The sequence below is a fragment of the Erpetoichthys calabaricus genome, chromosome 7, assembly GCF_900747795.2.
Source record: "Erpetoichthys calabaricus chromosome 7, fErpCal1.3, whole genome shotgun sequence".
Classification (NCBI taxonomy): domain Eukaryota; kingdom Metazoa; phylum Chordata; class Cladistia; order Polypteriformes; family Polypteridae; genus Erpetoichthys; species Erpetoichthys calabaricus.
In genome coordinates, this window is record NC_041400.2 from 51,354,943 (window position 1) to 51,381,354 (window position 26,412).

The 26,412-nt window shown below is 36.8% G+C and overlaps 1 protein-coding gene across 1 annotated transcript in view; it reads left to right on the forward strand.

The window, feature by feature from the left end:
* Positions 1-26,412, forward strand: part of fam172a (family with sequence similarity 172 member A) — a 744,353-nt gene that overhangs the window by 519,245 nt on the left and 198,696 nt on the right. Inside the window, exon 9 of the mRNA XM_051930185.1 lies at positions 24,943-25,059. Coding sequence (XP_051786145.1) covers positions 24,943-25,059 — 117 coding nt within the window. The remainder of the gene's footprint in view (positions 1-24,942; positions 25,060-26,412) is intronic.

The window sequence follows — 26,412 nt, forward strand, 5'->3', positions numbered from 1 at the left end:
ACCCAATACATTAATTTCTTACAACCCTGTCATCCAATCTGGAGTCACGTCATTCATCAAGTGGCTGTTTACAATTCAGGGTAAACAAATAATGAACACAATAAAGTTTTTTTTATTTATTTATTTATTAAATCTGTCTCTATTATTGTTGACAAGTGCATTTTGATGTCCATATCCTATATTAGGAGGAGCTGAATTATTGAGGAAAGATAGTAATCTAAACCGATTAAGCAGAAGTTCTTACCTTTTAGAATATCTAAATTTTTTGAAACCATGATAGATGATTACAACTCTGTTCAGTATTTTGCAGAATGTTTGGCTGGTTGGTGGTTACTGGATCATATGTTTAAAATAAAAAAATGCAGCACCTTAATCTCAGGAATTGAAATCTTGTTTTTTTTTTTAATGATTTTGTTATTGAAGCAACTGTTTTAGTTGAAACAGCCACTGAGCAAAGCTTTTTTAATACTCTGAATACCTATCATGCCAAAACTTTTCAAATTTTCCTAGATTTTCCCAGACTATAAAGCATAGATCAGATTGTTTTGAACAGAATTTCTTTTTTAGTGTAATTAAATTAATAAAAATTGTTTTAATTGTAAATAGTTATTTTTATTTGCATTCATGAACACAATAAAGAAATATTATTTCCGTTTTGTTACATTTAAGTATAAAATTAATAAGAAATTTAATTAAAATTCAACAAATTGCACAAATTATTCATATATACAGTATTGTTCAAAATCAATTTGGCATGAAAATATTTTTCAGTCTAATTTTTTAAACATAAATTAGATGTATGTCTAATATGTATGATAAATGTATGTCAAGAAAAAAGACAGTACATAAGCATTGATTTACAGTTAGGTCCATAAATATTTGGACAGAGACAACTTTTTTCTAATTTTGGTTCTGTACATTACCACAATGAATTTTAAATGAAACAACTCAGATGCAGTTGAAGTGCAGACTTTCAGCTTTAATTCAGTGGAATGAACAAAACGATTGCATAAAAATGTGAGGCAACTAAAGCATTTTTTTAACACAATCCCTTCATTTCATGGGCTCAAAAGTAATTGGACAATTGACTCAAAGGCTATTTCATGGGCAGGTGTGGGCAAGTCCATCGTTATGTCATTATCAATTAAGCAGATAAAAGGCCTGGAGTTGATTTGAGGTGTGGTGCTTGCATATGGAAGATTTTGCTCTGAATAGACAACATGCGGTCAAAGGAGCTCTCCATGCAGGTGAAAAAAGCCATCCTTAAGCTGCGAAAACAGAAAAAACCCATCCGAGAAATTGCTACAATATTACGAGTGGCAAAATCTACAGTTTGGTACATCCTGAAAAAGAAAGCAAGCACTGGTGAACTCAGCAACGCAAAAAGACCTAGACGTCCACGGAAGACAACAGTGGTGGATGATTACAGAATCATTTCCATGGTGAAGAGAAACCCCTTCACAACAGCCAACCAAGTGAACAACACTCTCCAGGGAGTAGGCGTATCGATATTCAAGTCTACCATAAAGAGAAGACTGCATGAAAGTAAATACAGAGGGTGCACTGCAAGGTGGAAGCCACTCATAAGCCTCAAGAATAGAAAGGCTAGATTGGACTTTGCTAAAGAACATCTAAAAAAGCCAGTACAGTTCTGGAAAAACATTCTTTGGACAGATGAAACCAAGATCAACCTCTACCAGAATGACAGCAAGAAAAAAGTATGGAGAAGGCATGGAACAGTTCATTATCCAAAGCATACCACATCATCTGTAAAACACGGTGGAGGCAGTGTGATGGCTTGGGCGTGCATGGCTGCCAGTGGCACTGGGATACTAGTGTTTATTGATGATGTGACATAGGACAGAAGCAGCCGAATGAATTCTGAGGTGTTCAGAGACATACTGTCTGCTCAAATCCAGCTAAGTGCAGTCAAATTGATTGGCCGGCGTTTCATGATACAGATGGACAATGACCCAAAACATACAGCCAAAGCAACCCAGCAGTTTATTAAAGCAAAGAAGTGGAAAATTCTTGAATGGCCAAGTCAGTCACCTGATCTTAATCTAATTGAGCATGCATTTCACTTGTTGAAGACTAAACTTCAAACAGAAAGACCCACAAACAAACAGCAACTGAAAGCCGCTGCAGTAAAGGCCTGGCAGAGCATTAAAAAGGAGGAAACCCAGCATCTGGTGATGTCCATGAGTTCAAGACTTCAGGCTGTCATTGCCAGCAAAGGGTTTTCAACCAAGTATTAGAAATGAACATTTTATTTCCAGTTATTTAATTTGTCCAATTACTTTTGAGCCCCTGAAATGAAGAGATTGTGTTAAAAAAATGCTTTAGTTACCTGACATTTTTATGCAATCGTTTTGTTCACCCCACTGAATTAAAGCTGAAAGTCTGCACTTCAACTGCATCTGAGTTGTTTCATTTAAAATTCATTGTGGTAATGTACAGAACCAAAATTAGAAAAATGTTGTCTCTGTCCAAATATTTATGGACCCAACTGTACACATAACTTCTCGAGATTTTGTCTTTTCTTAGTTTTTTTGATCCAAAACTTCCATGTGGTGGCCTTTTGTTTGTGCACTTTTTCTTGTGCGTCCTTATGAACCATCTAGCATTAGTCTGCCATCATACTGACATTCCTAAACATCCCTGGTACCTTCTTTTCATGTCCTTGTTATCAAAACGGAATCTGTCACCCAGCTCTTCACTTGCTCAATTATAACAATTAAAACTCATTTTCGTATAGTACTCTTCACTGAGTACAGGCACAGAGCACTGTAAACAGTTTTACGTTAAAATACGGATTTAGATTGTACTAATTGCTAAATATGGAACTATACGCATAAAAATGCAGATTTGTTAAAAATTACAGAAAACAAGTTAGAAACTGATTAAACATAAATGGAAACTAACAATATATGCCCATTCATTAATTAATGAACTGAGGCCAGTTGACAATGGAGCAAATTCATATTTTATAAGAGAAAGTAAAAAACAGATTCACAGTCGTAGAGATTTCAGCCAACTGGCTGTCTACACCCTCCTGAGTTTTATATACTGGAGTTTGTGCTGGCTATCCAATCTGTTGACAAAATCTTTCTATCCGATGATTTCAATGCTCCTTTATCCTTGATGACGTTTCCATATTCAGGATAGCAGCTTGGAAGTAGAGCAGTGGCACCAAGTGCCACATCCAGTTACCGAGAGGAGAAACCAAATAGATAATGGTTTATAAATACAGTAATAAATATTACTGTACAAATGACTAACAAATAGAAATGCAGTATGCACAATTTAGCCTCAGACAAATCCAGTTCCATCTTTTGATAGGGCTTTGACAAACTCTTCATCAAACCAAGCTTAATATGAAGCGACGGTAAGCAACACTTTACCTGGATATTTCAAGCTAGGTCTGATGATGTTTTTGACACCAAGCTGTAGCTTTTTTCTTAACTGATTATTTCTTCTAAACCCTTTGGAAATTCTTAGGTATGCTGTCCCACTCACAGAGAAAACCTGGGAATTTTATATTCCCTGACTACTGACCTGGTAAGATACGCAGGACCCTCATGTCCCCTCATATGAACCAATAGTGTTCATTGTATTTAATAACTGTTAAAAATGTTTTACATTAAACATAGATTTTAATATTAGAAAATATTAAATTCAAACAAATTATCATTAACATATAATATTAATATTTAATTTTAGTGTGAAAGCAAATAAAATAAGCAGTTATAAATGTGTTTTGTGAAAAAATGTTACGATAGAGTGAAATGATTTTCATTTTTGAATTCAGCACTCAAAAATACATTAAAAAAATCACATGAAATAATCAAAACACATTTTAATATACAGCGGTGGGCAAAAGTAGGTTTACAGTTGTTTGTATGGGAAAAGACACATAGGTTATTATTACTGCAATAACTTTATTAACACAAAAGAATGTCACAATGGCACAGTGTACTTTGGTACAATTGCTTAAGTGCTCAAATTGCCGGCCTTGCATACTCACAACTGTAAACCTACTTTTGCCCACCACTGTTTCAAGTCTTAAGCTAGCATTAAGTTGAACAACCATTATCATAATTTTCAAAGCATATTAATCCAATTCATGTCTGGAAGCAATGGAATTCTGAAAAAACAAAAACTTTTTTTTTTTTTATAATATTTTAATTACCCTTATGATACTGTGAATACCCAGTGTGAGAAGGGGTGGTAGCCCTAAACTCTCTGTCAATGTAGTGTGACCAAGATTAACTCTTAAAGGCACTATGAAGGTACATCAGGACTTAGAAAGATAAAGTGATTATAGGAAGCCCTTGACACATGTGAGAGTGCCTAAGCCTTTCCAGGCATCTTTGATATAATGATATGATAGAGCTTTATTTTATCCCCAGGAGAAATTTGGCTTTTTATAGAAGCTCTTTAAATAAATAAATACATAAATAGGTGGTAGATAAGCAAGTAAATAAATAAATATAGACACACACTTTACTCTGAACACATAACACAATGACTATAAAGCAAGAAAATTTAAAAAGAAAAAAGTGAGGCATTATGTAGATGCATTGCTGTTGGTATAAAGTTTGCATATTATAAACTTTACAGTTGTGATAGATAAGAAATGTTTGTTTTATGATTGTGGGCTGACATAAAGAGTAGAATTAAACTACATACTTTGCTGGAGTTTTCCATCTATGGTTAAAATTGTTGTGAACATTTCGTAACACTACTGATGCACGTGGTTATGATTTTATTTTGTTGAAATCGTTAAGAACAATCTATTGTCTACTGTGATCCATTGATATATGTTTATTGTTTCCAGTCTTAATTCTTAGTAGGTTTTTGTTAGGCTCTTTGAATTTTGTGAAATTGCATTGATTTCAAGTTATCATGGTGCTTATCTGCTGTTTCCCACATGGCAAACAATCTTCCAGATGCCATCCAGCATCAAAACATTCATTTTGTTGCTTATTTAATTTTAAAACCTATTCATATGCCTGGCTCAATAGAAATTGTTCATTTGTTGATGATTGCACCTATCATCTATATCCGTTGTCTTTTCAGTAATAAAGCTAATCCCATCACATCCACTGTAGTTTTTCTTTCATCTCATTTACATTCTGTTCAGATAATTTTGACAAACACAGCTTCTGCAGCTGAGACCTAGTTTGCATAGCTGTGGTATTTTTCAATTTACATTCCAGAAACATCTTTGGAAATATCTGGTCCAGAGTGTGTTATAGGCCATTGGTTACATAGTAAACATTTGATAAGCCTAAAACAGTAACAATAACCACCTGTAAGCAAAGGTTTTCAGTGCTGCTTATAGTTTCTAAATATTGAATACCACTTGAAGTGCTTTTGCACTTGTTTTGATACAGTGCCATTCTTGCAGAATATTCTGTAATGCTAAAACAATATGAAAAATATAGTGATTAAACAAAAACTATATATGTTTAATATGAACTGTTATATATAAAGGAAACATGGCGATGCAGTGATCAGAAGATAAACACTTTATGAGCATTCCCACATCCACCAGTGTCACCTCCCATTGGTCATGAGTCCCATGGGTCGATTTATGAGTAGGGGAGAGAGGCAACCCTTGATTGATTGCAAAGTGAATGCTGTGTGTACAAGTACAGTAAGTCTGAAAAAAATCTAACCATTATTGTGTCAGCTTCCCACAAGAGTTCTGGTTTCTTCCCGTCCAGAGAAGTTAAACTCTGTCTCCTAAAACCCAGTTTCCATTGTTAGGTGTCTAGTATGCTTGAGATCCACCCCACTCATGACTGTTAAATAACTGGCATTGAACCCAACCCTCTCTTCCTTGACTTGGTTATTGTTGTCAATGTCAGTATTTTTAAAATTATGTTTTGGACTTCCCAGAGTCCTATTCACATTTTTTGTTTTGGAAATGGCATTGTTTCTCTTATAAAGTATGTTAGGGTTTCAGTTCTGTTATTATTTTCTATTTTTAAGAAAAGATTTATTATCTGTTATGTACATTCTTTATCACAATGCTATTTTATTTTCTCTCCGCAGTGCATTATTGTAAACGGTTGTATCAAGGCACTAGTCCTGTTTGCTGGGGGAAAATTTTTACACAACGCAACATGTTAATACATTATCCTGGGACGTTATATACCTGTGCCACGCATATTATTTTATCAATGTTTGAATTAAAAAAAAACAATGGTTTCAACGTGTTGTGCTATTGTATACTGATTTTCTGGTTTCGATTTTCTTACATGTCCTTTTCAACAATGAGTTTGCTTGGACAGTTTTTGTCTTTGTTGTTTATCATCTCTCTGTCCTCCTGTAATGACTTTCGCTTTAATCTTCAACTTCTATATATATATAATTCACTAAGCCGGGAGACAAGTAGCCACCCATGGAAAGCACGCCGGAAGGGGCGTGGATTCACTAAACCGCCGACAAGTAAGACGCCAATGGCGCACGCAGGAAGGAGCCACGCCCACCAACTCTTAGACCATTGGATACGACAAAAAAAATCACAGAGCCACGCCCACCAACTCGGACGCGACGCCTCGGAAAACATGCCGTCATTTCTGTTTGTCTGTGCCACAGTCCACTTGCAGCTCTGAGCCATGTTGACTTTTCATTAGTCAACCTCAGTGGAACCTTGGTTCACACAGAGGCAGCGCCAGAGAGAGACAGAGGCACACACAGGCAGCGCGCGAGAGAGAGCCATGCACACACACAGAGGCAGCGGCACAGAGAGACAGAGGCACACACAGGCAGCGCAAGAGAGAGCCGCGCAATCCTTTAAAACTGAAGTTAAAACACAATGAAGGAAGCAGTCTTTAAAAACCAATAAGCCCTGTGCCTCTTTTTCATTAGCGTCTCACCTGCTTCAGGCCCTGCAACAGTCGAGACGCTCTCTCTGCAGCTGACCTTCTCTGTGCCTGACTCCACTACTGTCAGTCGCCTGATTAAAAATGGCCTTTTGAAGGGGAGCTATGGACCCGCTATACCACAGGAACACATTGCCTTCGAGCCTGCTCTTGCTCACTCTAACGTACCGGCTTTCTCTCTCTCTCCTCACTTGCTCACACACTGCACAGGGGAGAAATGCCCGCAGCACGAGTCTACCCGGAAACCGTTTCAGCCAGACTTCCACGCCTCTCGCTACACTGTGAGTGCGATGATTATTTATTTAAAAATGGGCTTTTGAAGGGGAGCTGTGGACCCGCTATACCACAGGATCACCTGTGACATTGCCTTCACATTGTTTTCCTTTTATTTATGATCCTGTTGAGCAGATCAGACACCCAGGCAAACAACACTGAATAATCAATAGCTGCAACCACTTTGACCACCCCAACTCCTCACCTGAGTCGGTTTTGTCTGTGTTCAGCAGTGTTTCCCAAACTCGGTCCTGGTGAACCCCTGTGGATGCAGGGTTTTGTTCCAACCAGATTCCTAATCATTAATGCCGGTGAAACTCATCCGGGATAAGTCGGTTTTTCAAACGCAGATGTGTAGCACATTAGTCTAGCAGACCAGCTGGATGTAAAAATGTCATTGACGAAAATGTTGCTCTCAAACTTCGCAACATGGCTGTTGGCTTTGTTTGCCAACATTGGGATAATGTCGGCGACGTGGTCACAAACTGCAACAACTCACCACACAAGGACGCCCTGTCTCTCGAGACATTCACACTGCCGGAAGACAACCATGGGATATGCAGAAAACAGCCATGTCAGTCAACGCAGATCAGACACCCAGGCAAACAACACTGAATAATCAATAGCTGCAACTACTTTGCCCGCCCCCACTCCTCACCTGTGTCGGTTTCGTCTCTGTTCAGCACTGTTTGCCAAACTCAGTCCTGGTGAACCCCTGTGGCTGCAGGGTTTTGTTCCAACCAGATTCCTAATCATTAATGCCGGTGAACCTCATCCGGGATAAGTCGGTTTTTCAAACGCAGCCGTGTAGCAGATTAGTCTAGCAGGATGTAATAATCCGAGATGAATGCGCGCCCTCGCGCTGAGTGTAAAGCCAATATATATTGAGTCTACAAAACATGATCAGCAAGTCTTTGATAGGCTGCAACAAAATGATGAAAGAACGGGTGCATTTTTTTCACACAAGATGGGTGGGTGGGTGGGTGTTAGTTAATTAGTTACTCGAAGGATTTCAAGATTTAATATACACAAGCGGTAACACTGTAAAAGCGGCCCAAACCAGAAAAGACAGCTGGCATAAAGTGGCTGACAAATTAAATGCGTGTGTATTGTACTTAATGAAAGCAGCGTTACGGATTTTGCAAATGTTCATTTTTTTCCCTCTGCTTAAAAAACATTTAAAAAGCAGCGTGATTATGCGGCGTTGGTATGCAGCGTGTAAAACAGTTTGTCGCGGATAATTTGCCTTTTACTTTAAGACGAAGACAATTTCCTGTTAGACTTGCCTTTACGATGACAATTAATAAGGCACAGGGCCAAACTTTCAAAAACATGTCTAGCGGCTGATACGCTCGCACTGATTATGTCCCTGCCCTTTGTACGCCCCCCCTCGGTACTACCATGGTCGGATGACTTGGTGGATTATATATAGAATAGCAGCCAAAACCGCAAACAACAATGAAAAGTCTACGTGACTCACACGTGCATATGGACTGTGCAAAGAGGAAAATGACTCAGGTGACGAGTTGGGGGTGGGCACATGAAATGTTACTTTTCTTGGTGATTTATTACATTTCCGATTTTTCAAATGTTAATTTTCTCCCTGTGCTTAAAAATCATTAAAAAAGCGGCCTGATTATGCGGCGTATGGTACGCCGCGGGTTGGCTAGTATTTTTAATTGCTATTCTCAGTCCTGTTTTTATTTTTTGTGTTTGGCCCAGCCATAACTGTTATGTGGGTCACTGAACCACAAGGCACTCACTGACAAACACTAATTTCAGGCCTAGCTCCGGCAGTGTGTTCAGTTAATGCTGTCCTGAGTGATATTCCCTTAGATTTGTTGTAACTGCAACCTTCATAACTATTATTTATGGGTTGATCTTTCTCTGGCCCTACCCCTTCGACTAGTTTGCTATGGGTAATCTTGTGAAGAACACACTTATCCAGACAATATAGCTCTAAGAGTCACTGAAGCACATATGCATTCATGCCATGCAATTGTCAACAAGTGCACCAAGCAAATAATCAGAATACTCTGATGATTAGAGACGTATTATTAGATGATCTATTGAATTGGTAGTTCTGCTGGAAGACTTCAGCACTCACAATGGCAATGACTACAACATAGGAACAGACTACCTGATCTGAATGCAGGTGAAGAAACATTGCTGAACTTACAGTGAGTGCTAGCAGTGGTTTGTCAAAAACCATGTTCCTAAATAAGGATGTTCATATTTGTGCCTGGTTAAAGAATACTCTGAGCCAAAGGTCAAGAATCAACACTGTAGTCATGTCGTCTGATTTTAGTAGTCGAGGCAGCTGCAAATGGTTATTGCTAAAGTTTGATGGTGCCTGTCATTCTAGCAAATTAAGATTTGCTGGTGGATAGCAGTGATAATGGAAGCCATTAAATTAAAGAAAAAGGCCTTCCTCTTTCTTTACAGGAGAGTCTTGAAATTTGGCAGAGAGGTATTCTGCTAGGCCAAAAAAGCAACAGCTGCAGCACTGAGCAAAGAGAAGGCATGTATGTGAGTGCAGTTTAGCTGCAGCCATGAAGAATGGCTTTCGGACAGCCTCAAAGAGGTTCAGGCAAATGATTTGAAATCTCGGGAAGGTTAGGCATGACATCACTTGGTTTGTTCTCAGCAAAGGTTAAAAAATGCTGTTGTCAGATATGGATTTTGTTGAATAATAGAAGGAGCGCTTTAAAGAATCATAAACCCAATGGATGCTCCCACTTTGCTAGAAGCAGTAGTATAAACCTTTGTTAGGGTTGGATCCATCTTTGAAGCTGAAATTGCCACAGTAATTACAAACGCCCATAGTAGCTAGACCATAGAAATGTACAGTGGGAAAAATGCCTTAAGAGTTTGCGTTTCTGTTATCGATGGATTACACTTCTTAGTCTACCAAGATATATTGTGCTACAATACTAGAATGGAGGATCCAGGAAGACCAATATGAATTCCATCCTGATCATGGAACATTGGAGCAACTCTTTATCCTTGTGAACTACAGTAACTCTTTCTACATGTGTTTTTTGAACTTGGAAAAAACTTTTAAAATGTACCTTGTCCATTTGTGTATATAATCAAAAGAGGTTGTATGTTATTTTTGCAGTGGTTTCATGACCTGGAATATTACACCTTTGCATTTAGAAAAAGGTTGATCTTTACACTTTGAGAGAATGATGCACAGAATTAACTGTTTTTAAGTCAAGTACCCAGGTAGTGTGAGAAGAAAATATTGATATACTGAAACTGAAAGATGTGTAAAGATGGTGTAACAGTTTTACAGCTTTACAAAGGGTTGCCAGGTATGATATACAGTAATCCCTCCTCCATCGCGGGGGTTGCGTTCCAGAGCCACCCGCGAAATAAGAAAATCCGCGAAGTAGAAACCATATGTTTATATGGTTATTTTTATATTGTCATGCTTGGGTCACAGATTTGCGCAGAAACACAGGAGGTTGTAGAGAGACAGGAACGTTATTCAAACACTGCAAACAAACATTTGTCTCTTTTTCAAAAGTTTAAACTGTGCTCCATGACAAGACAGAGATGACAGTTCAGTCTCACAATTAAAAGAATGCAAACATATCTTCCTCTTCAAAGGAGCAAACAATTCAATAGGGCTGTTTGGCTTGTAAGTATGCGAAGCACCGCGGCACAAAGCTGTTGAAGGCGGCAGCTCACACCCCCTCCGTCAGGAGCAGAGAGAGAGAGAGAGATAGAGAGAGACAGATAAAAAAATCAATACGTGCCCTTTGAGCTTTTAAGTATGCAAAGCACCGTGCAGCATACTTAAAAGCTGCACACAGAAGGTAGCAACGTGAAGATAATCTTTCAGCATTTTTAGACGAGCGTCCGTATCGTCTAGGTGTGCGAACAGCCCCCCTGCTCACACCCCCTACGTCAGGATCACAGATAGTCAGCGCAAGAGAGAGAGAAAGAAAAGTAAGTTGGGTAGCTTCTCAGCCATCTGCCAATAGCGTCCCTTGTATGAAATCAACTGGGCAAACCAACTGAGGAAGCATGTACCAGAAATTAAAAGACCCATTGTCCGCAGAAACCCGCGAAGCAGCGAAAAATCCGTGATATATATTTAAATATGCTTACATATAAAATCCGCGATGGAGTGAAGCCGCGAAAGGCGAAGCGCGATATAGCGAGGGATTACTGTAGTAGCAAGTGACAGAGAGAGGGCCCAATGAATGCCTCAAAGATAGAATGAAGTACTACCTATTAGGGATGTCATGACACCAGAATTTTTTCTGGTTCCACTGAAATTTTACAGTACTCAATACCTTTCAATACCATGGCAAAAACAGAAATGCCATTAAATTGCTTTTTATTAAAGTACCTACATTATTGAAGTGAACAATATTATGCCTTTTACTTTAATAGAACAGAACAAATATAAATACTAACAGCAACAGCAGCTTTAAAATACTGTTACCGTACATCCATTAAGTACTTACCCAACTGTTGTTCATGTGAACTAGTATTGGTATTCATAAATATTAAAATACAATACAGGGATTTAATTTTAATGTCTGGCAGAGATGGGGATGAACCCCACAGTGTAACAGCAAATTATGGTGTTACAGTTTCAGCATAGTTTTTTAAAAGAATGATCATTAAGTACAAGATTTATTTAGCTTGTACTCATTTACATTTATTTTCTGACTTTTTCTGTTCAGTAAATGAAATATACTGCTTAAAATCAATAATAAAACTTGTTAGTGAATAAATAATAATAGGACTAATTAGTAAATTTCAGGATATTTCCATTTAAACAAACACTTTAAAGCCATTTTTGTAACAAAATGCTTTTAAAGTCTGATTTGTCAGAGAACCATCTGTTAGTTGTCATTAGCTGGTTAATAAATATTACTTAAGAGTGATATTTAACAGATGAGTGAAATGAATTCATTAATTTCAAATGTCACAAACTCCTAGTGCTTTAATTTTACAAATCCATCCTTTTTAACATTTGTCTTAACTTTAAGACTTCCTGCATGAAACCAGACTTGTCAGTTTTACATTACACTTTCATGTCAGAACTCCTGTTGAACAGCTTTTGTTTTACTGTTTTCAAGGTTTCCTACATGAGTGATCAGACTTGCTATTGCTTATGTCTTAGTACAAATCCAGAATTAGATAATTACTTTGGCTGCCATTACCTGTACTCACAAAATTTCTAACTGTAAGACATCATTACCTTCATCATACCATTCAAATATATCATGTGTGCTTTACCTATACATTATGCTAATAAACATTAATTTGCCTTCAAAAACTAAAGGAATGACACAAATTCAGTGTTCGCAGATTAATATTTAGCAATGAAGTATACTGTTTTGCTTGTCCAGCTCTGTTTTGGCAATTACCTTATCGGCCCGAATTTAACGCAGCCCCCAATTTTTTCATGAAGATTTTAGAGAAAAAAATCCGAATTTAACGCGATCCATTCATTTTTCTTAAAGAATTCAAAGAAAATAAAATTCAATCAGATAATCATTTATTTAATAGGTACAAGTTACATTCATGTCAATAAAATTAAGTAGTAATGTAGAACAAAATTAATAGTATCACCGGTAGGTAAGTTACAAGATACCTACCGTAAGTGAAAGAAAAATGAAAAAGGAAATATTTATTCAGAATCAGAACTATTTTCAGAATCAGAACTCTTTGTTGTCGCATCGTTATCGTCAGTATGCTCGTTCACGCTTTCAGTCTCCCACAAAATGTCATCTTCAGTCCCATTTAAATTATTGGAAATGCAGCATTTCTTGAAACCTTTAACTATCGATTCAGGTTCGATCTTCTGCCAGGCGGTCGCAACCCATTTTCCTAAAAGTGAGACTGAGGGTTTTTTTTATTTTTCCTGTAGGTGTTAATGGGTGATTGCCTGCTAATAGCCAATTGTTAAATTCTTTTCTTAAGTTATCTTTAAACGGTTTATTAACCACCACATCCAAGACTTGCAGCTGGGATGTCATACCACCCGGTATTATTACAAGATCGGAATTCAATGTTTCAATTTTTTCCTTAACACCTGACGTGAGGTGGCCTTGAAATGCATCAAGGACTAGCATGGAGCGAGTGTTTCTCAGAGAACCTGGCCATTTTCCCCATATCACATTCAACCAGTCTAATACCAATTCCTCTGTCATCCAACCTTTTTCTTGGACCCGAAAAATGATTCCTGGATGCAGCTTTTCTTTGGGCATTGTTTTACGTTTCAATATAACGTAAGGTCGAAGTTTTTGTCCATCAGCAGTAACAGCAAGCATAACAGTAATTCTGGACTTTTCGCAACCAGTTGACTTCAATAAGACCAATTTTTCACCTTTCTTATTTACCGTAAGGTTGGAAGGCATGTCAAAATAGACAGGTGCTTGGTCTGCATTTCTGATATTTCCAAGATTGTAGTTGTGCTTTTTGCGTAATGTTATAATATGCCACTGAAAATTCAACAATTTTTCACTAAAGTCGCCAGGAAGTTTTTGTGCGAGAGTTGTCCGCCGTCGTAGTGATAAACCGTTCTGTTTCATCATTCTTTTACACCAACCCATACTTGCTTTAAAGTCCGTTTTAGGGATGTTTAAATTAGCAGCCTCTTCTAACGCTTTAAATTTTATAACTTCACGGGATATTGGGAATCCTTCATTTCGCTTTTCTATTACGAATTTTACCACTCGCTGCTCAACTTCTTTAAACCTTCCTATTTTGGGTCCACTAAAAGATTTTCTTGAGGAATTTGCATTCATATGTTTCATTAAATCTTTTCTCATGAGACGGACGTTTACTTCTGGAACTCCATATTTCCTTGAAGCTCTCATGTTGTTCGTTCTCTCTGCTTCGTTTGCAACCATAATCTTAAAATTCATATTGTAGGTTCTCCTGGTACCTTTATTTATTTGTCTCTTTGATGAGCCTTTTTTCTCAACACTACTATTATAACTCGTGCTCATTTTTTATGGGCAATAAAGAACCCGCCGCTAGAGCAAACATGCAAATTACTACTATAACAGCTGCGAGAGACGTGGACTACACTTACCTGTGAATCATAGACACAATAGCCACTTGCTGGCGTACGTCGGACGCGCGCCAGAATCGAAATGCTCGAAACCAGCGATTCCACCGGAGCTAGAAACTCTCGTGCAGTCTCGTGTACTCGAACCGATCCAAACTATACTGAACACGGCACGCACGACTCGCGCGACCAACATGCAGGTCGGTCGGAGGCATAGGCATACTAATAAGAAGAGTTGTTACATTGAATTGCCTAGTCCTCGAATTTAACGTGAGTCCACTTTTGAACGGGAAATATTTAGTCAAAAAAAGTTGCGTTGTATTCGGGCCAATATGGTATGCTTTTCTGTTAACATATTACATGTTCTATTAATAGGTACATTAGATGTGCCTTGTCCTTCGAAGGACTGAAACACCAAATAAATTTTACTTTGCTATTAACAAATGAAACAACTCATGTCATCACCGGTATAGAGCAGCCAAATAACCATTTCCTTTGAATCTTGCCTCAATATTTATTTGCTACAACTGTTGTTAGCGTTGCCAGTACCCTCCCACATTGTGCACTTCTATATGCATAATTAAGGATGCGTGTGATGCCCCCCATCCATACAAACAAAAACTATAGCCCCCAGTTAGTAAATGAATGTATGCTTAGACTGATTTACATCTGTAGAAGTGTTCATTATAATCAGAGAAGGAATGGAAAGCCTCCATTCATTTATTGGGATTATATATGCTCAGATTGGATGATTTGGAGACAAAGTCAGAGAGGCGAGATTGCGTTGGTTTGGACATGTGCAGAGGGGAGATGCTGGGTATGTTGGGAAAAGGATGCTAAAGATAGAGTCTGCCAGACAAGAGGAAAAGAGGAAGGCCTAAGAGAAGGTTTATGGATGTGGTGAGAGAGGACATGCAAGTGATGGATGTATCAGAGCAGGAAGAAATGGAATAAGATGATCCACTGTGGCAACCCCTAACAGGAGCAGCTGAAAGAAGAAGAAGATGTAGAACAATGTATTAAAAAGCAATCTATCTTGTTATGTTTCTCCTCCTCTTACGAATGGGTGATAATACAAGTTAAACAATTACACCTCAACTGATCAGTAACATTATTTCACTTTCATACATGCACAAATATGTTTGTGAACTAATTCCATAATGGGATGAAAGTGGCAATAACAAGTATGATTTCTGTAATTGCACACTGAAATTCTTGTGCCTAAAACTCAAAACATTTCCAGACATAACCTGCTTTATTTCTTTTCAACGTGTGTTGATGCAGTGCTAAATCATCACTACTGAGAGTCATTTTCACATGTAGTTTTTACTCATGCTTTTATTGTGTATTTTTGTGCCTTCCAAAGTAATTTATTTACTTGCAGTCACACATGTTTGCAGTACTCACTTTTCCACTACTATCAACACTACAAAAAAGCTGGTAGTCTCAATTTGATACCAACATATCAGTTCTTATGACATTCCTAATACCAGGGAGGAATTGAGTGATGTTCCCCTTAATGTGCTAAAGAACAGGTGACCCAAGGTTGCCAAAAAGGCAACCTTGAGCCTAAAGTAAGAAAAACACAGAAAGCAGGGTTGCTTTGAACTGAACCTATCCATTGGTAATATTCTTTAAGATTAAAATAATCATTATTAACCATAACTTGCTTCTTGAAAGCTGTGCTGGAGTGAATATAGTCTGCTAGTATACCTATAAAAGCACAGACTTCTTTTTTAATGGAATAAAAATTTCTCTATAAAGTTTGCGTCTTTATCTTCAGTGCCTGACTCACCATTACTTGATTCATGAAGTGTGCAGTGCATGGGCCTTTTTGTATTCATCACAATTACAGTCCAGCTATAAAATCCTATTAATATTGATCTATACAAAATATTGTTAAGTAAAATAAAACCTAATTGTACTTAAAGCTATTTTGTTATCCAAACTTAAAGAACTGAGATTGAATTTGCAGGGTTGCACAGTGCTCATTATGGAAAATGAGAGCTAGTTTGTGTGCTATGTGTGTTAGGTTTTTAGTAATCACTTGTGAATAGCTGCATGCACTTAAATCAAGTATAAAAATCGCTTGTAGCATAACATTTAAATTGTAGCTTCTCCAGTTTCAATTTCTTCTTCCTCTAACATACTTAAAAGTGCAGAGTTGCTAGTATAAGAATTTTGCTCATATGAGGTGATCATATATCTCTGGGTTTGGAGGCCTCCAAAATAATTTTTTCTCCATTTTATTAATGACTGTAGCAGCAGTAACCTGTTTGCAATATATCAAGCTTGGCTAAACAAATACTCCCTAGAATGCTCAAAAAGCTGCATATCAAACAGTAATTTTTTGATTGTGCAGTCTGCTGTATATTCACCACAGGAACATATTTTAAATATCTTTGGTCAAAATAAATAAATGTTTTTACGTCATGGATAGTATTTTTGTAATAATTTAGTTTTGCAGTTGTAGTTTTACAGTTGTATTGAAAGGTTACTGCATATGTTGCTGTACACTTATTTTATAAATAATTTTTTGAATAGCACCAGCTAAGCATGAATCCTTCATGTATAATAAGATTGAGAGGTCCACTGTAGTACATCCATCCATCCATTTTCCAACCCGCTGAATCCGAACACAGGGTCACGGGGGTCTGCTGGAGCCAATCCCAGCCAACACAGGGCACAAGGCAGGGAACCAATCCTGGGCAGGGTGCCAACCCACCGCAGGACACACACTAACACACCCACACACCAAGCACACACTAGGGCCAATTTAGAATCGCCAATCCACCTAACCAGCATGTCTTTGGACTGTGGGAGGAAACCGGAGCGCCCGGAGGAAACCCACGCAGACACGGGGAGAACATGCAAACTCCACGCAGGGAAGACCTGGGAAGTGAACCCAGGTCTACTGTAGTACATGAAGTTAGCAAATCAAAATATAAAATTAATAGGAATCACACACTTTTGTGTGCAGCTTATTACCATATTAGTTAGCCCAATAGTCCTTTGTTTCAAGGATTAGAATCCATATGTGTCTAGAGGTAACAGCAAATGAATTAGATTCTCTGAACAAGACGATTTAGAAAGAAATTTTCTTTCTTTAACTGTATACTGAATCTTGCTTTAGATCATACATCTTTGACTGCAGTTGTGCTATGTAAAACTGACTGAACAATTTTACATAGTGAATTGTCAGGGCCACAGTGATTTCTCTTTCCACTTACATGACAATATTACTTCTCTTCTTTAATTCCTCACAGTTATTCATATTAGAAACAGATGGACCTCAGAAGATCAAGGTTCCAGTCCCAGTAGGTCATGATTACAGCATGTTGCTGCTCGGCGTGTGCTTGATGATTAGCGGATGCCAGAACTTTCATTTTTCTTTCTCCTATTAGATAATTGGCTTCTGCAATTTGCCTCATGCTCAATGGGTGTCATTACTCTTCTTTTTCTTTCTGCCATGTCACTTTCTTCATCAGTTTCCCTATGCAATTTGCTGTAGGAAAGACATGAATTCTTATAACTTTGCAGACTTTGCTGTTAGCCACTATATTTTCACTTAATCAACACATAACATGTCATAGCAATCCAGACTGCAACTAAAATGGTCACAAATGCAACCAAAAAATAGGCTTTGGAGATTATTACCTCTACTTAGTTCACCAGTGGCAAATGTCTAGGCTATATTGTAACAGATGCAAAAGGCCATTATTGTATTGTTGAGCGGATGTGCTATTAACATAAGTGTCAGTAAGGGGGGAGATTCTCACTTGGAGATTTGTGATCTTCGTTCTACTAAAGGCCGGTTTCTACTTAACGTGTCCGCACTGAGTGCAAGGGCTGCAGGGAGACATACATTTTCCTAACTGTGCAGTGCAGCTGACATAGCGGCAGTGTATCTCAAATGGTCAATTCAAAGAGAGGCTGGTTACGCTTGTGCCAGTATGATGAAAGAAGGGCTAAATATGCAACAGGTCATCAAAATGCGAGGAAGACATGTAAAACATTAGAAATAAATCTGCCCATCATGTAGATCCCCTGTTATGAAGATATCTGTGCCCCTTCTGATATCGTGCAAGTGCACTAAGATATACATGGTTTTAAAGTTTTTTCTCACTGTTTCGCTTTTGATTTTATGCATGCTCCATGCAAAATGCCTGCCGATCCATCAGTAAACATGCATGGGTTGTTGCCTGTCTGCTGTATCCTCATGCATAGCGATGTCATTAAGTCTGCGTTCAAAGGTTCCAGGTGTATTATATGTTGCTGTCGTTTTACTAGGGTGCTCTGTGATTGATGGTGGACACTAAGCTTTCTTATAATGGCATAGAAAAATGCCACTTAACAGCTGTTTCTTCAGTTGTTTTGGCATCCTTAATATATGTTCTGTTACCAATAAGTTCTTCAACAGGAGCTCATCAAATAAGAAACATGGAAAAACATATTTAGTAAAATGTTAATAATAGTATTAATTATAGTGCTGGGCGATATGACCAAAATTCTATTATCACGATATTTTTCAAAATTATACCGGTTTCACGGTATTCAACGGTATTTTATTCCTATGCATGAGTGGATGTTAACCACATTTTACAATGCAATTACTGGCTAAGAATAACCAATTCCACTGTCATGAGAATTGTACATTGTAAAAAAAAAAAAACATTTTAATTTGCACACAAGTATTAATACAGGTTTTCATGGCCCCATAAAGTGATAGTTTTCAAGGGGGTGGCACTAATGAAGAGAAGGAATCACATTGCATGACAGATGCAGTCAAAATACAGTCTTTTTATTGAACAAAGTTTGCAAACAACTTAAACTAAAATTTTGACAACATATTTTCAACCATCCAAAGAGGCATTTAGACTTAGTAAAATATACAGAGATGCTTGTCAAAAGTTGTATTGCACTGAACATGTCTTAGAAAAGGAATAAATAGTAAATATTTTTTGTAAACCAACTACACTTTGTTAATGTTAACAATCTCTGTCCACTGACATGTTAAATTGCCTTTTTAAACAACTTTACCATCATTAAACTGCATAATATTTAAACTAATACATAATAACAATGCAATAAGTAATAGTGCAACTTCCGGTAATAATACTATTACTTTCAAGACTTCAAAGCCCAAGTGCATTACACAGTATTCACCAAATTAAAATAAAATAAAACAAGTCCAACTTGATGATGACATCTTTACCAACTGAACCATCATTAAGGCAAACTGCATTAATATCGACCTTGCTTCAAGCTAAGCTATATACATAAATAATAAAACTGCAACTTGCATTTATAATGCTATTTGTGGTATAGCCCTACGGAAGTGTATTAGGGCCACGGTGAAGAAAAAAAAAAATACGGACACAAAAACTATATGTCGAGATTAGAGTCGACATTTCCACTTTATTCTCATAGTTTATTTTGTCATTAAAGTAGAATGTCGTAAACTAAACTTCATCCTAAAATCAATGTTTAATTTACTAGATTTTCTCAAACCTTGTCATAAGTTAATGTAGCACATTAAATGCTTTGTGTTAAGTGTTCCCCGACCCAGTTGTTAATCGCTACATGCTCCTTAAACTGACTTCCTCTGCACTAAGAGGAGGCGCCGGCAGCGATCACCTCACAGAATACATTCACTTCATGATATTCCTGCTGTCTGAAAATGTAGAATGCTAAGATAGATTTTCATGATGAAATGCATTAAAGCAGGTATTAAACATGCATGGTAGTGCTGCTCCCTTGCAGTAAGGGGTCTCCAGATGAACGTTCAGTGTAGAGAACTTTATGGCAGGTGTGACGAGGCTCCAAAAAACTGGATGTATGAATGGGTATCACAGAGGTTTAACTTAAATATTGTGTAAATATTGGGTTTGTGATCTGGTGGTCAGAGACACGAACACAGAATTCAATGGATGTTCTTCTGAGCAGGCTTCTTTATTGCATGCGTGTGATCTCTGTCTGACATACCAAACCCGCAGTTCCTATCTTTCCTTTTTCTTTCTCCACATAACCAATCACCACACGGTAAATGTCTTTGTGAAATTAAAATTAGTTATAAACTAGTGGCACCTCTGCAAGAGAACCACCTCTTTCAACCCTCGCAAACATATGCAGTTTTTAATATCTGGAAAAGATTTGGGATTAAATTGCTTATAGATCTTTATATAGACAGCATCTTTGCATCCTACGAACAATTACATTCTAAATTTAACTTTCCAGCTACACATTTCTTTCACTATCTTCAAATTAGGAACTTTGTTAAACAGAACTTGCCAGATTTTCCTCATCTTGCACCCTCGTCCACGCTGGAAACAATATTGCTCAATTTCAAGGACTTACAATATATAAAATTATTTTACAGTCCCTCCCTTTCAAAGATCCAAGAGGACAATGGGAAAAAGATCTCTTAATCAATATATCAGAAAAGGAGCGGAAAACAGCAATGCAGAGACTTCACTCGAGCTCCATATGCACAAAGCATACAATTATTCAACTCAAAATTATATATCGACCACATCTGTCTCGCCTAAAACTGTCCAAAATGTTTCCAGGGCAAGATCCAACCTGCGAACACTGCAATCAAGTCCCAGCCTCACTGGGTCACATGTTTTGGGCCTGCACCATATTAACATCATTTTGGACCAAAATTTTTAAGTGTCTTTCAGACAGCCTTGGTGTCACAATCCCTCCTAACCCATTAACAGCTGTGTTTGGTGTTCTTCCAGATGGGTTTAAAGTGGAGAAGGACAATGAAACTGTGATTGCATTCACTACACTTTTGGCACACAGACTTATTTTGGTAAACTGGAAGAATCCTAATACTCCTCTTTTAAGTCAGTGGGTAACCGATGTTTTATACTATTTGAAATTGGAAAAAATCAAATATACAGTTAGAGGTTCTGTACAGAATTTTTTAAAAACCTGGCAGGATATAATCAATAAAATTTTAGAATAAGCTCTTAAAGCACCGAGGAAGCAATTATCTCCGCATCTCTTTTTCCTCTCCATTCATCTCTACTGGCCTATTAAACTCATCAATTTAGGTATGTTTACAAGCCTTAAGTTTTACTCTGTTGGCCATGCTCTCTCTCTCAGGGGTGGGGGTGTACTTGTTTTTTTTTCAATCCTATTATTTGTAAAAATTGATTGATTTGTATGAATGATTACAATAAAATTAATTATAAAAAAAAAAAAAAAAAAACTAGTTATAAACTTAGACCGCTGAGTGTTCAGAACTTTAAAGAAATTAATTATGCCATCCATTCAGGGTTGTACCCATCCCAGCAAGCATTGTGTGCGAGGCAGGAGCAAATCCTGAATGTGGCGCCAGCACATCACAGGGTGAAAACGAGCAACACATACTCTAGCAGGGTCAATATAGCTTAACAAAACCCCACATCCTACATAACTTTGAAAAAAACTGAAGCACGCCAAGTAATCCCACCAGAAAAGCATGCAAATTCAAGGCAGGGAACACCCGAGACCCCCTTGTGGCGATGCAGCAGTGCACCCTCAACGCCACTGTGCCCCTACATGATTAATACATGCTTTAATGCATTTCATCATGAAAATTATATCAAGTATTTATCTTAGCATTCTAAATGTTCAGGGAGCAGGAATATCATGAAATTAATGTATTCTGTGTAGTGATCACTGCCTGCGCCTCCTCCTAGTACAAGAGGAAGTCAGTTTACGAAGCATGTAGCGATTAACATGGCTCGGGAACACTTAACACAAAACATTTAATATTCTACAAATCTAGTAACTTATATATTCATTTTAAGATGAAGTTTAGTTTACGATGTTCTACTTTAATGACAAATTACGAGAATAAAGTCAATATGTCGACTTTAATCTCGACATAAATGGCGAGAATAAAGTAGAAATGTCGAGAATAAATGGCCAAACGTTGTTTAGGCTATTTAAACCAGTGTTGCGGTATAAGAAAAATCCATATCATAACAAAAATAAAAATGTTTTTTGGTATGAACCGGTATACCGCCCAGCACTAATTAATTATAATTAATAATTCATTACTTCACACCCAGTAACTCTGTACAAAGACAGACAAACCATTAAAATGAATGTACTAATCCATTTTCATGCCATAAGTAGTCCCTTGCTCTTTATTGAAACTGTCTCAACTTAAGAATGATGTGCCAGAAACTCTCAGAGAAACACTCAAAGCATATATGAATGAGTAAATATTATCTTACGTTACATAAAAATGTAGTCTCCAAACATATGTATACAGTATTTCAGAGAAACTGAAAATGTATTACTTAAGTAGTGTCATTGGTATTATGAATATAGAGAAATGGCTAACTAGATATTAGCACATCAGATTTATAGGAAAGAAGCTTTGAGTACTCTTGTAGAAATCCATACTCCTGGAGATACAATTACTGTGGAACATAAAGAGATAACAAATACAGTATATTCAAAGAATATTTTAAATGCTTTATCCGAGTTAACAAAAATTATGGTAAAATAATTATGTTTATTTGTTAATAACCTAAGCACACCACAATTCCAGGTAACATTTTAAAATTAGCTGGACCAACCTAACAATTTTGAAAGGCCTTAGCTGTTACGTTCTTTCAAACAGGAAAAGCTGCAGACTTTACTAGCTATTCAGTAGAGCTGTGAAAAACGTTTTTTAAATGAAGTCCATCAATGTTAGCATATGTCAAGAGATTACTGTTAACATTACGCCAGTCCCCAGAAGAGGTTTCTCAGAAGAGCTGTAGAGCTGTTAAATGTAGTCTTTTAAATATAGCAATGGTTTGTTTTTTTACTGATGTATAACAATGCATTATACTGAGACATTAAATTTGTTAAAAGGTAATAACTCCTTTGGGAAAGCCCTAAATAATAAAAAGTAAGGGTGCCTTCTGGTGAATGGTTGCTTCATCCAGGATTGTTTCATGTGTTGCAGCCAATAATGTCAGGGTAGGTTCTTGTCCACTGTGGCTCAATATTTGGAATAAGTAAGTTAATAACATGGGTTGATGAATGGATGTTTGAATAGGAACACATTTAAATGTGTACAGTAAATGATCAGCTGATTAAAAATCTCTTCAAAAAAGCATGGAGCTGATTGGTAAATAAATGCTAAATTTGGAAGTAAACCAAATTTCAAGACATTTTATTTTTTCTTGTAACTACTTTGTATTGGAAGTGTTTAGTTTAGCCCAATAGACAAGAGAATTTACTGGAAAAAAAACCTACTCTTGTTCAGATTAATTTTGAACCCAGAGAACTTAAGAAATTCCCACCATAGACTTATTATGAATGGCAACAGTGAGTATGGATCCAAGACAGAGTGTTTCCTATCATCAACATAAAGAGATACATTTTGTTCAGGCTCTTCCCTTATTATCCACTTTAGCTCTGACTCCACTCATTGGTGGGCTGCTGGTAGCTCAACAGACTGTACTGTTGTTCTTTGAAAATAAATTATTTATTCTGATTACATTGCTCCTGCACAACCATAGCCCTGTGATCAAATCCTGACCTGGACAGTATTTGTTTGGACTGTGCATGTCCTCAGTCAGGCTACCGTTTTCTCTAACACCCCAAAGATTTACCATCTTAGGTTGATAACAGAAAATTGACCCTGTCTGAGTGAGTTGAGTGGGTAAATGTGACCTAATGCCTTTTTCTGGGGTTCCCATATGCCTGCTAGGATTTACACTGGGCCCCATATGGCTCTTTTACTGGAAGAAGCAACTTTGTACAATAAATAATCATTTACTTCAATTTTTTATTATAGCATTTGGCATTTATAACCTTCAGCACTATCACCTACAATTCATGCTTGACAAGTATGTTGTCCTTTTCAAGCTAAACAGTATACCATATGTAGTCAGCTAATGAATTAAACAACATGATTTGCAAAGAATAAGATACATCCTGTGTGTTTTTTTTGTATTATTATTATTTTTCAATAGAAGCAATGAAAACATTATGACTTAGGTGGATTATCTACTCTGGTTTCTTTGTTAATGTTTTATTGCCTTAAAAGCTCTGATACTGGCTTACAAAGACAACAACTTTGCTAACCTCAGATCAATCTGTAAGTCATGAGAAATTTTCTCTTCCTGTAGTTTTCGCTATGCCATATGCTCTTTAAGTTACAATTGGTGAATGTTGATTTATGTTTTTTGTTTCGGATCCCTGGGTCACTTTTCCTATAGTATGTCTCTACCTGTCAGCAGCACGCTTTGTCCCATGGTCCACACTAGTTCATCTGAATCAAAAGAAAAATTAACCCTAAAACTATAAAAACAACTATACTTGCAGAGGTAGATGTATTTTGTAACAAAATAATTTTTTTTTCACTTCTTTAATTCTCTTCAATAACACTAATGCTAAAACATATAATTAATAAATTACATTGCTATATTTTTATATGTTTATTACATATTCTTAAAACAAAATTGCCAACATGAAATATTTAACTTTTCCAACCTTTGTTGTTTATTTTAGTTTTTTTCTGTAAAATTCATCAATGATAAAAATTCAAGTTACATTTAATTATCAATGTTCTGCAGTATTACTATTAATGTTAGACATTAATTTTGTAGCTGCAGTGTGCAGTTGTCCCAGTTTATTCTTTGAAAAACTACATATTGCCCACTTTTAATAAGCATACGAAATGTCAGGTTTTTTTTTGTTTTTTTTTAATGTATGACTTTTTGTAACTTTTAGATGATTCAGCGAGAAGCCGAAGTTAAGAACAGAATTTGTGCTGTGGCTTTAACTGATTCTGTTCATAGTGTGTGGCATCAAGAAGCTGGAAAACCCATTTTAGAGTGGATGCAGGAGGTATGTAAGAGATTTTGATTTGTCAAGTTCAAATTTTTTTTAAAATGACTTTGTGTTAGTTCAGTATCAGTGTCATGCTCTGACTTTTCTTTTGGTTTTATTGCTTGGCAACAGCTCAGTGCATGGCCAGTAGTTTGTAATGTATTCTTATTCAAAGTCACATGCATCAGTTTGGGTCCACTGATGTAATCTGAGCTTTTATTTTAGGAAAATTGTTTATATCTGGTGGCATTCATTAATCATTTTAGTGCTCAGATGAGTGCTTTGTTTAAAGACTTTCTTGTTTTTTTTAGTCCTTTACTTGGACTTGCCTGATACTTTGTTTAACCTTACTAGAACAACAGTAATTTTATGCTTGTTTTCAGTTCTAAGATCCTTTTGTGCTTTGGAGGTCAGTAGTGAAATGCATTATGTAAATATATCTGTACAATGATCTTCATGCTGAAGTCTCGAACAAAGGGGGAAGTTTATTTATGCTGACTTATTGACTCACCTTTACATCATGAAAATAGTACTATGAAAGTTTTTTTTTTTTATTTCTGTTATTAACTGTGTTTATAGTGTTGAAAAGAATTAGGCAGCATGCAGCCTCGCAGAGTAATTTAGTTGTCATAATCACATTCAGAGGGTAAAAAGCTGAGAATCAAGTGTCAGTATTTTCATTGTACATCACTAACACAACATTGGTGACAATCTGCTACTTGAAGTTTTCATAGTTTTTATTGACCACTTGGCATTGCTCAGAAAAAGATCAATCAAGGTTCCGGAAACCTCTTTTTTCATGCCTGTGAACATGGAAATGCACATCCTTTTATTGCTTATTATTAATTTATATTGTGCTTATTACAATCTGTAATTTCCTTAATATAAGAATAAAATTTGAGTCACTAATTAGTTATCATGAAAAACTTTTAACAGTCAACAGCTATTAGCTATCATTTAGCACTGACGAGGCATGTACTAGAGTCATCATGAGAACAATTAAACATTGAAATTATTAATAAAAAGTCTGAAGAAAAATGTTATGTATGGAAAGCAATTGATTTGCGAATTGCCTACTCTAAAATCTATCTATCTATCTATCTATCTATCTATCTATCTATCTATCTATCTATCTATCTATCTATCTATCTATCTATCTATCTATCTATCTATCTATCTATCTATCTATCTATCTAAAATTACATGGGGCAACAAAAGATATTCACCATATGCTGCCAAATATGAAAGACTCATTTTCCTGACTCACCATTCTCCTGGTCAAAGTTGTCTCAGCAGCAATGGGCACAAGTAGAAGCCTACCCTGGATGAGTTACCAGTCCATCACTGGGGAGTCACACATTTCCTCACAAT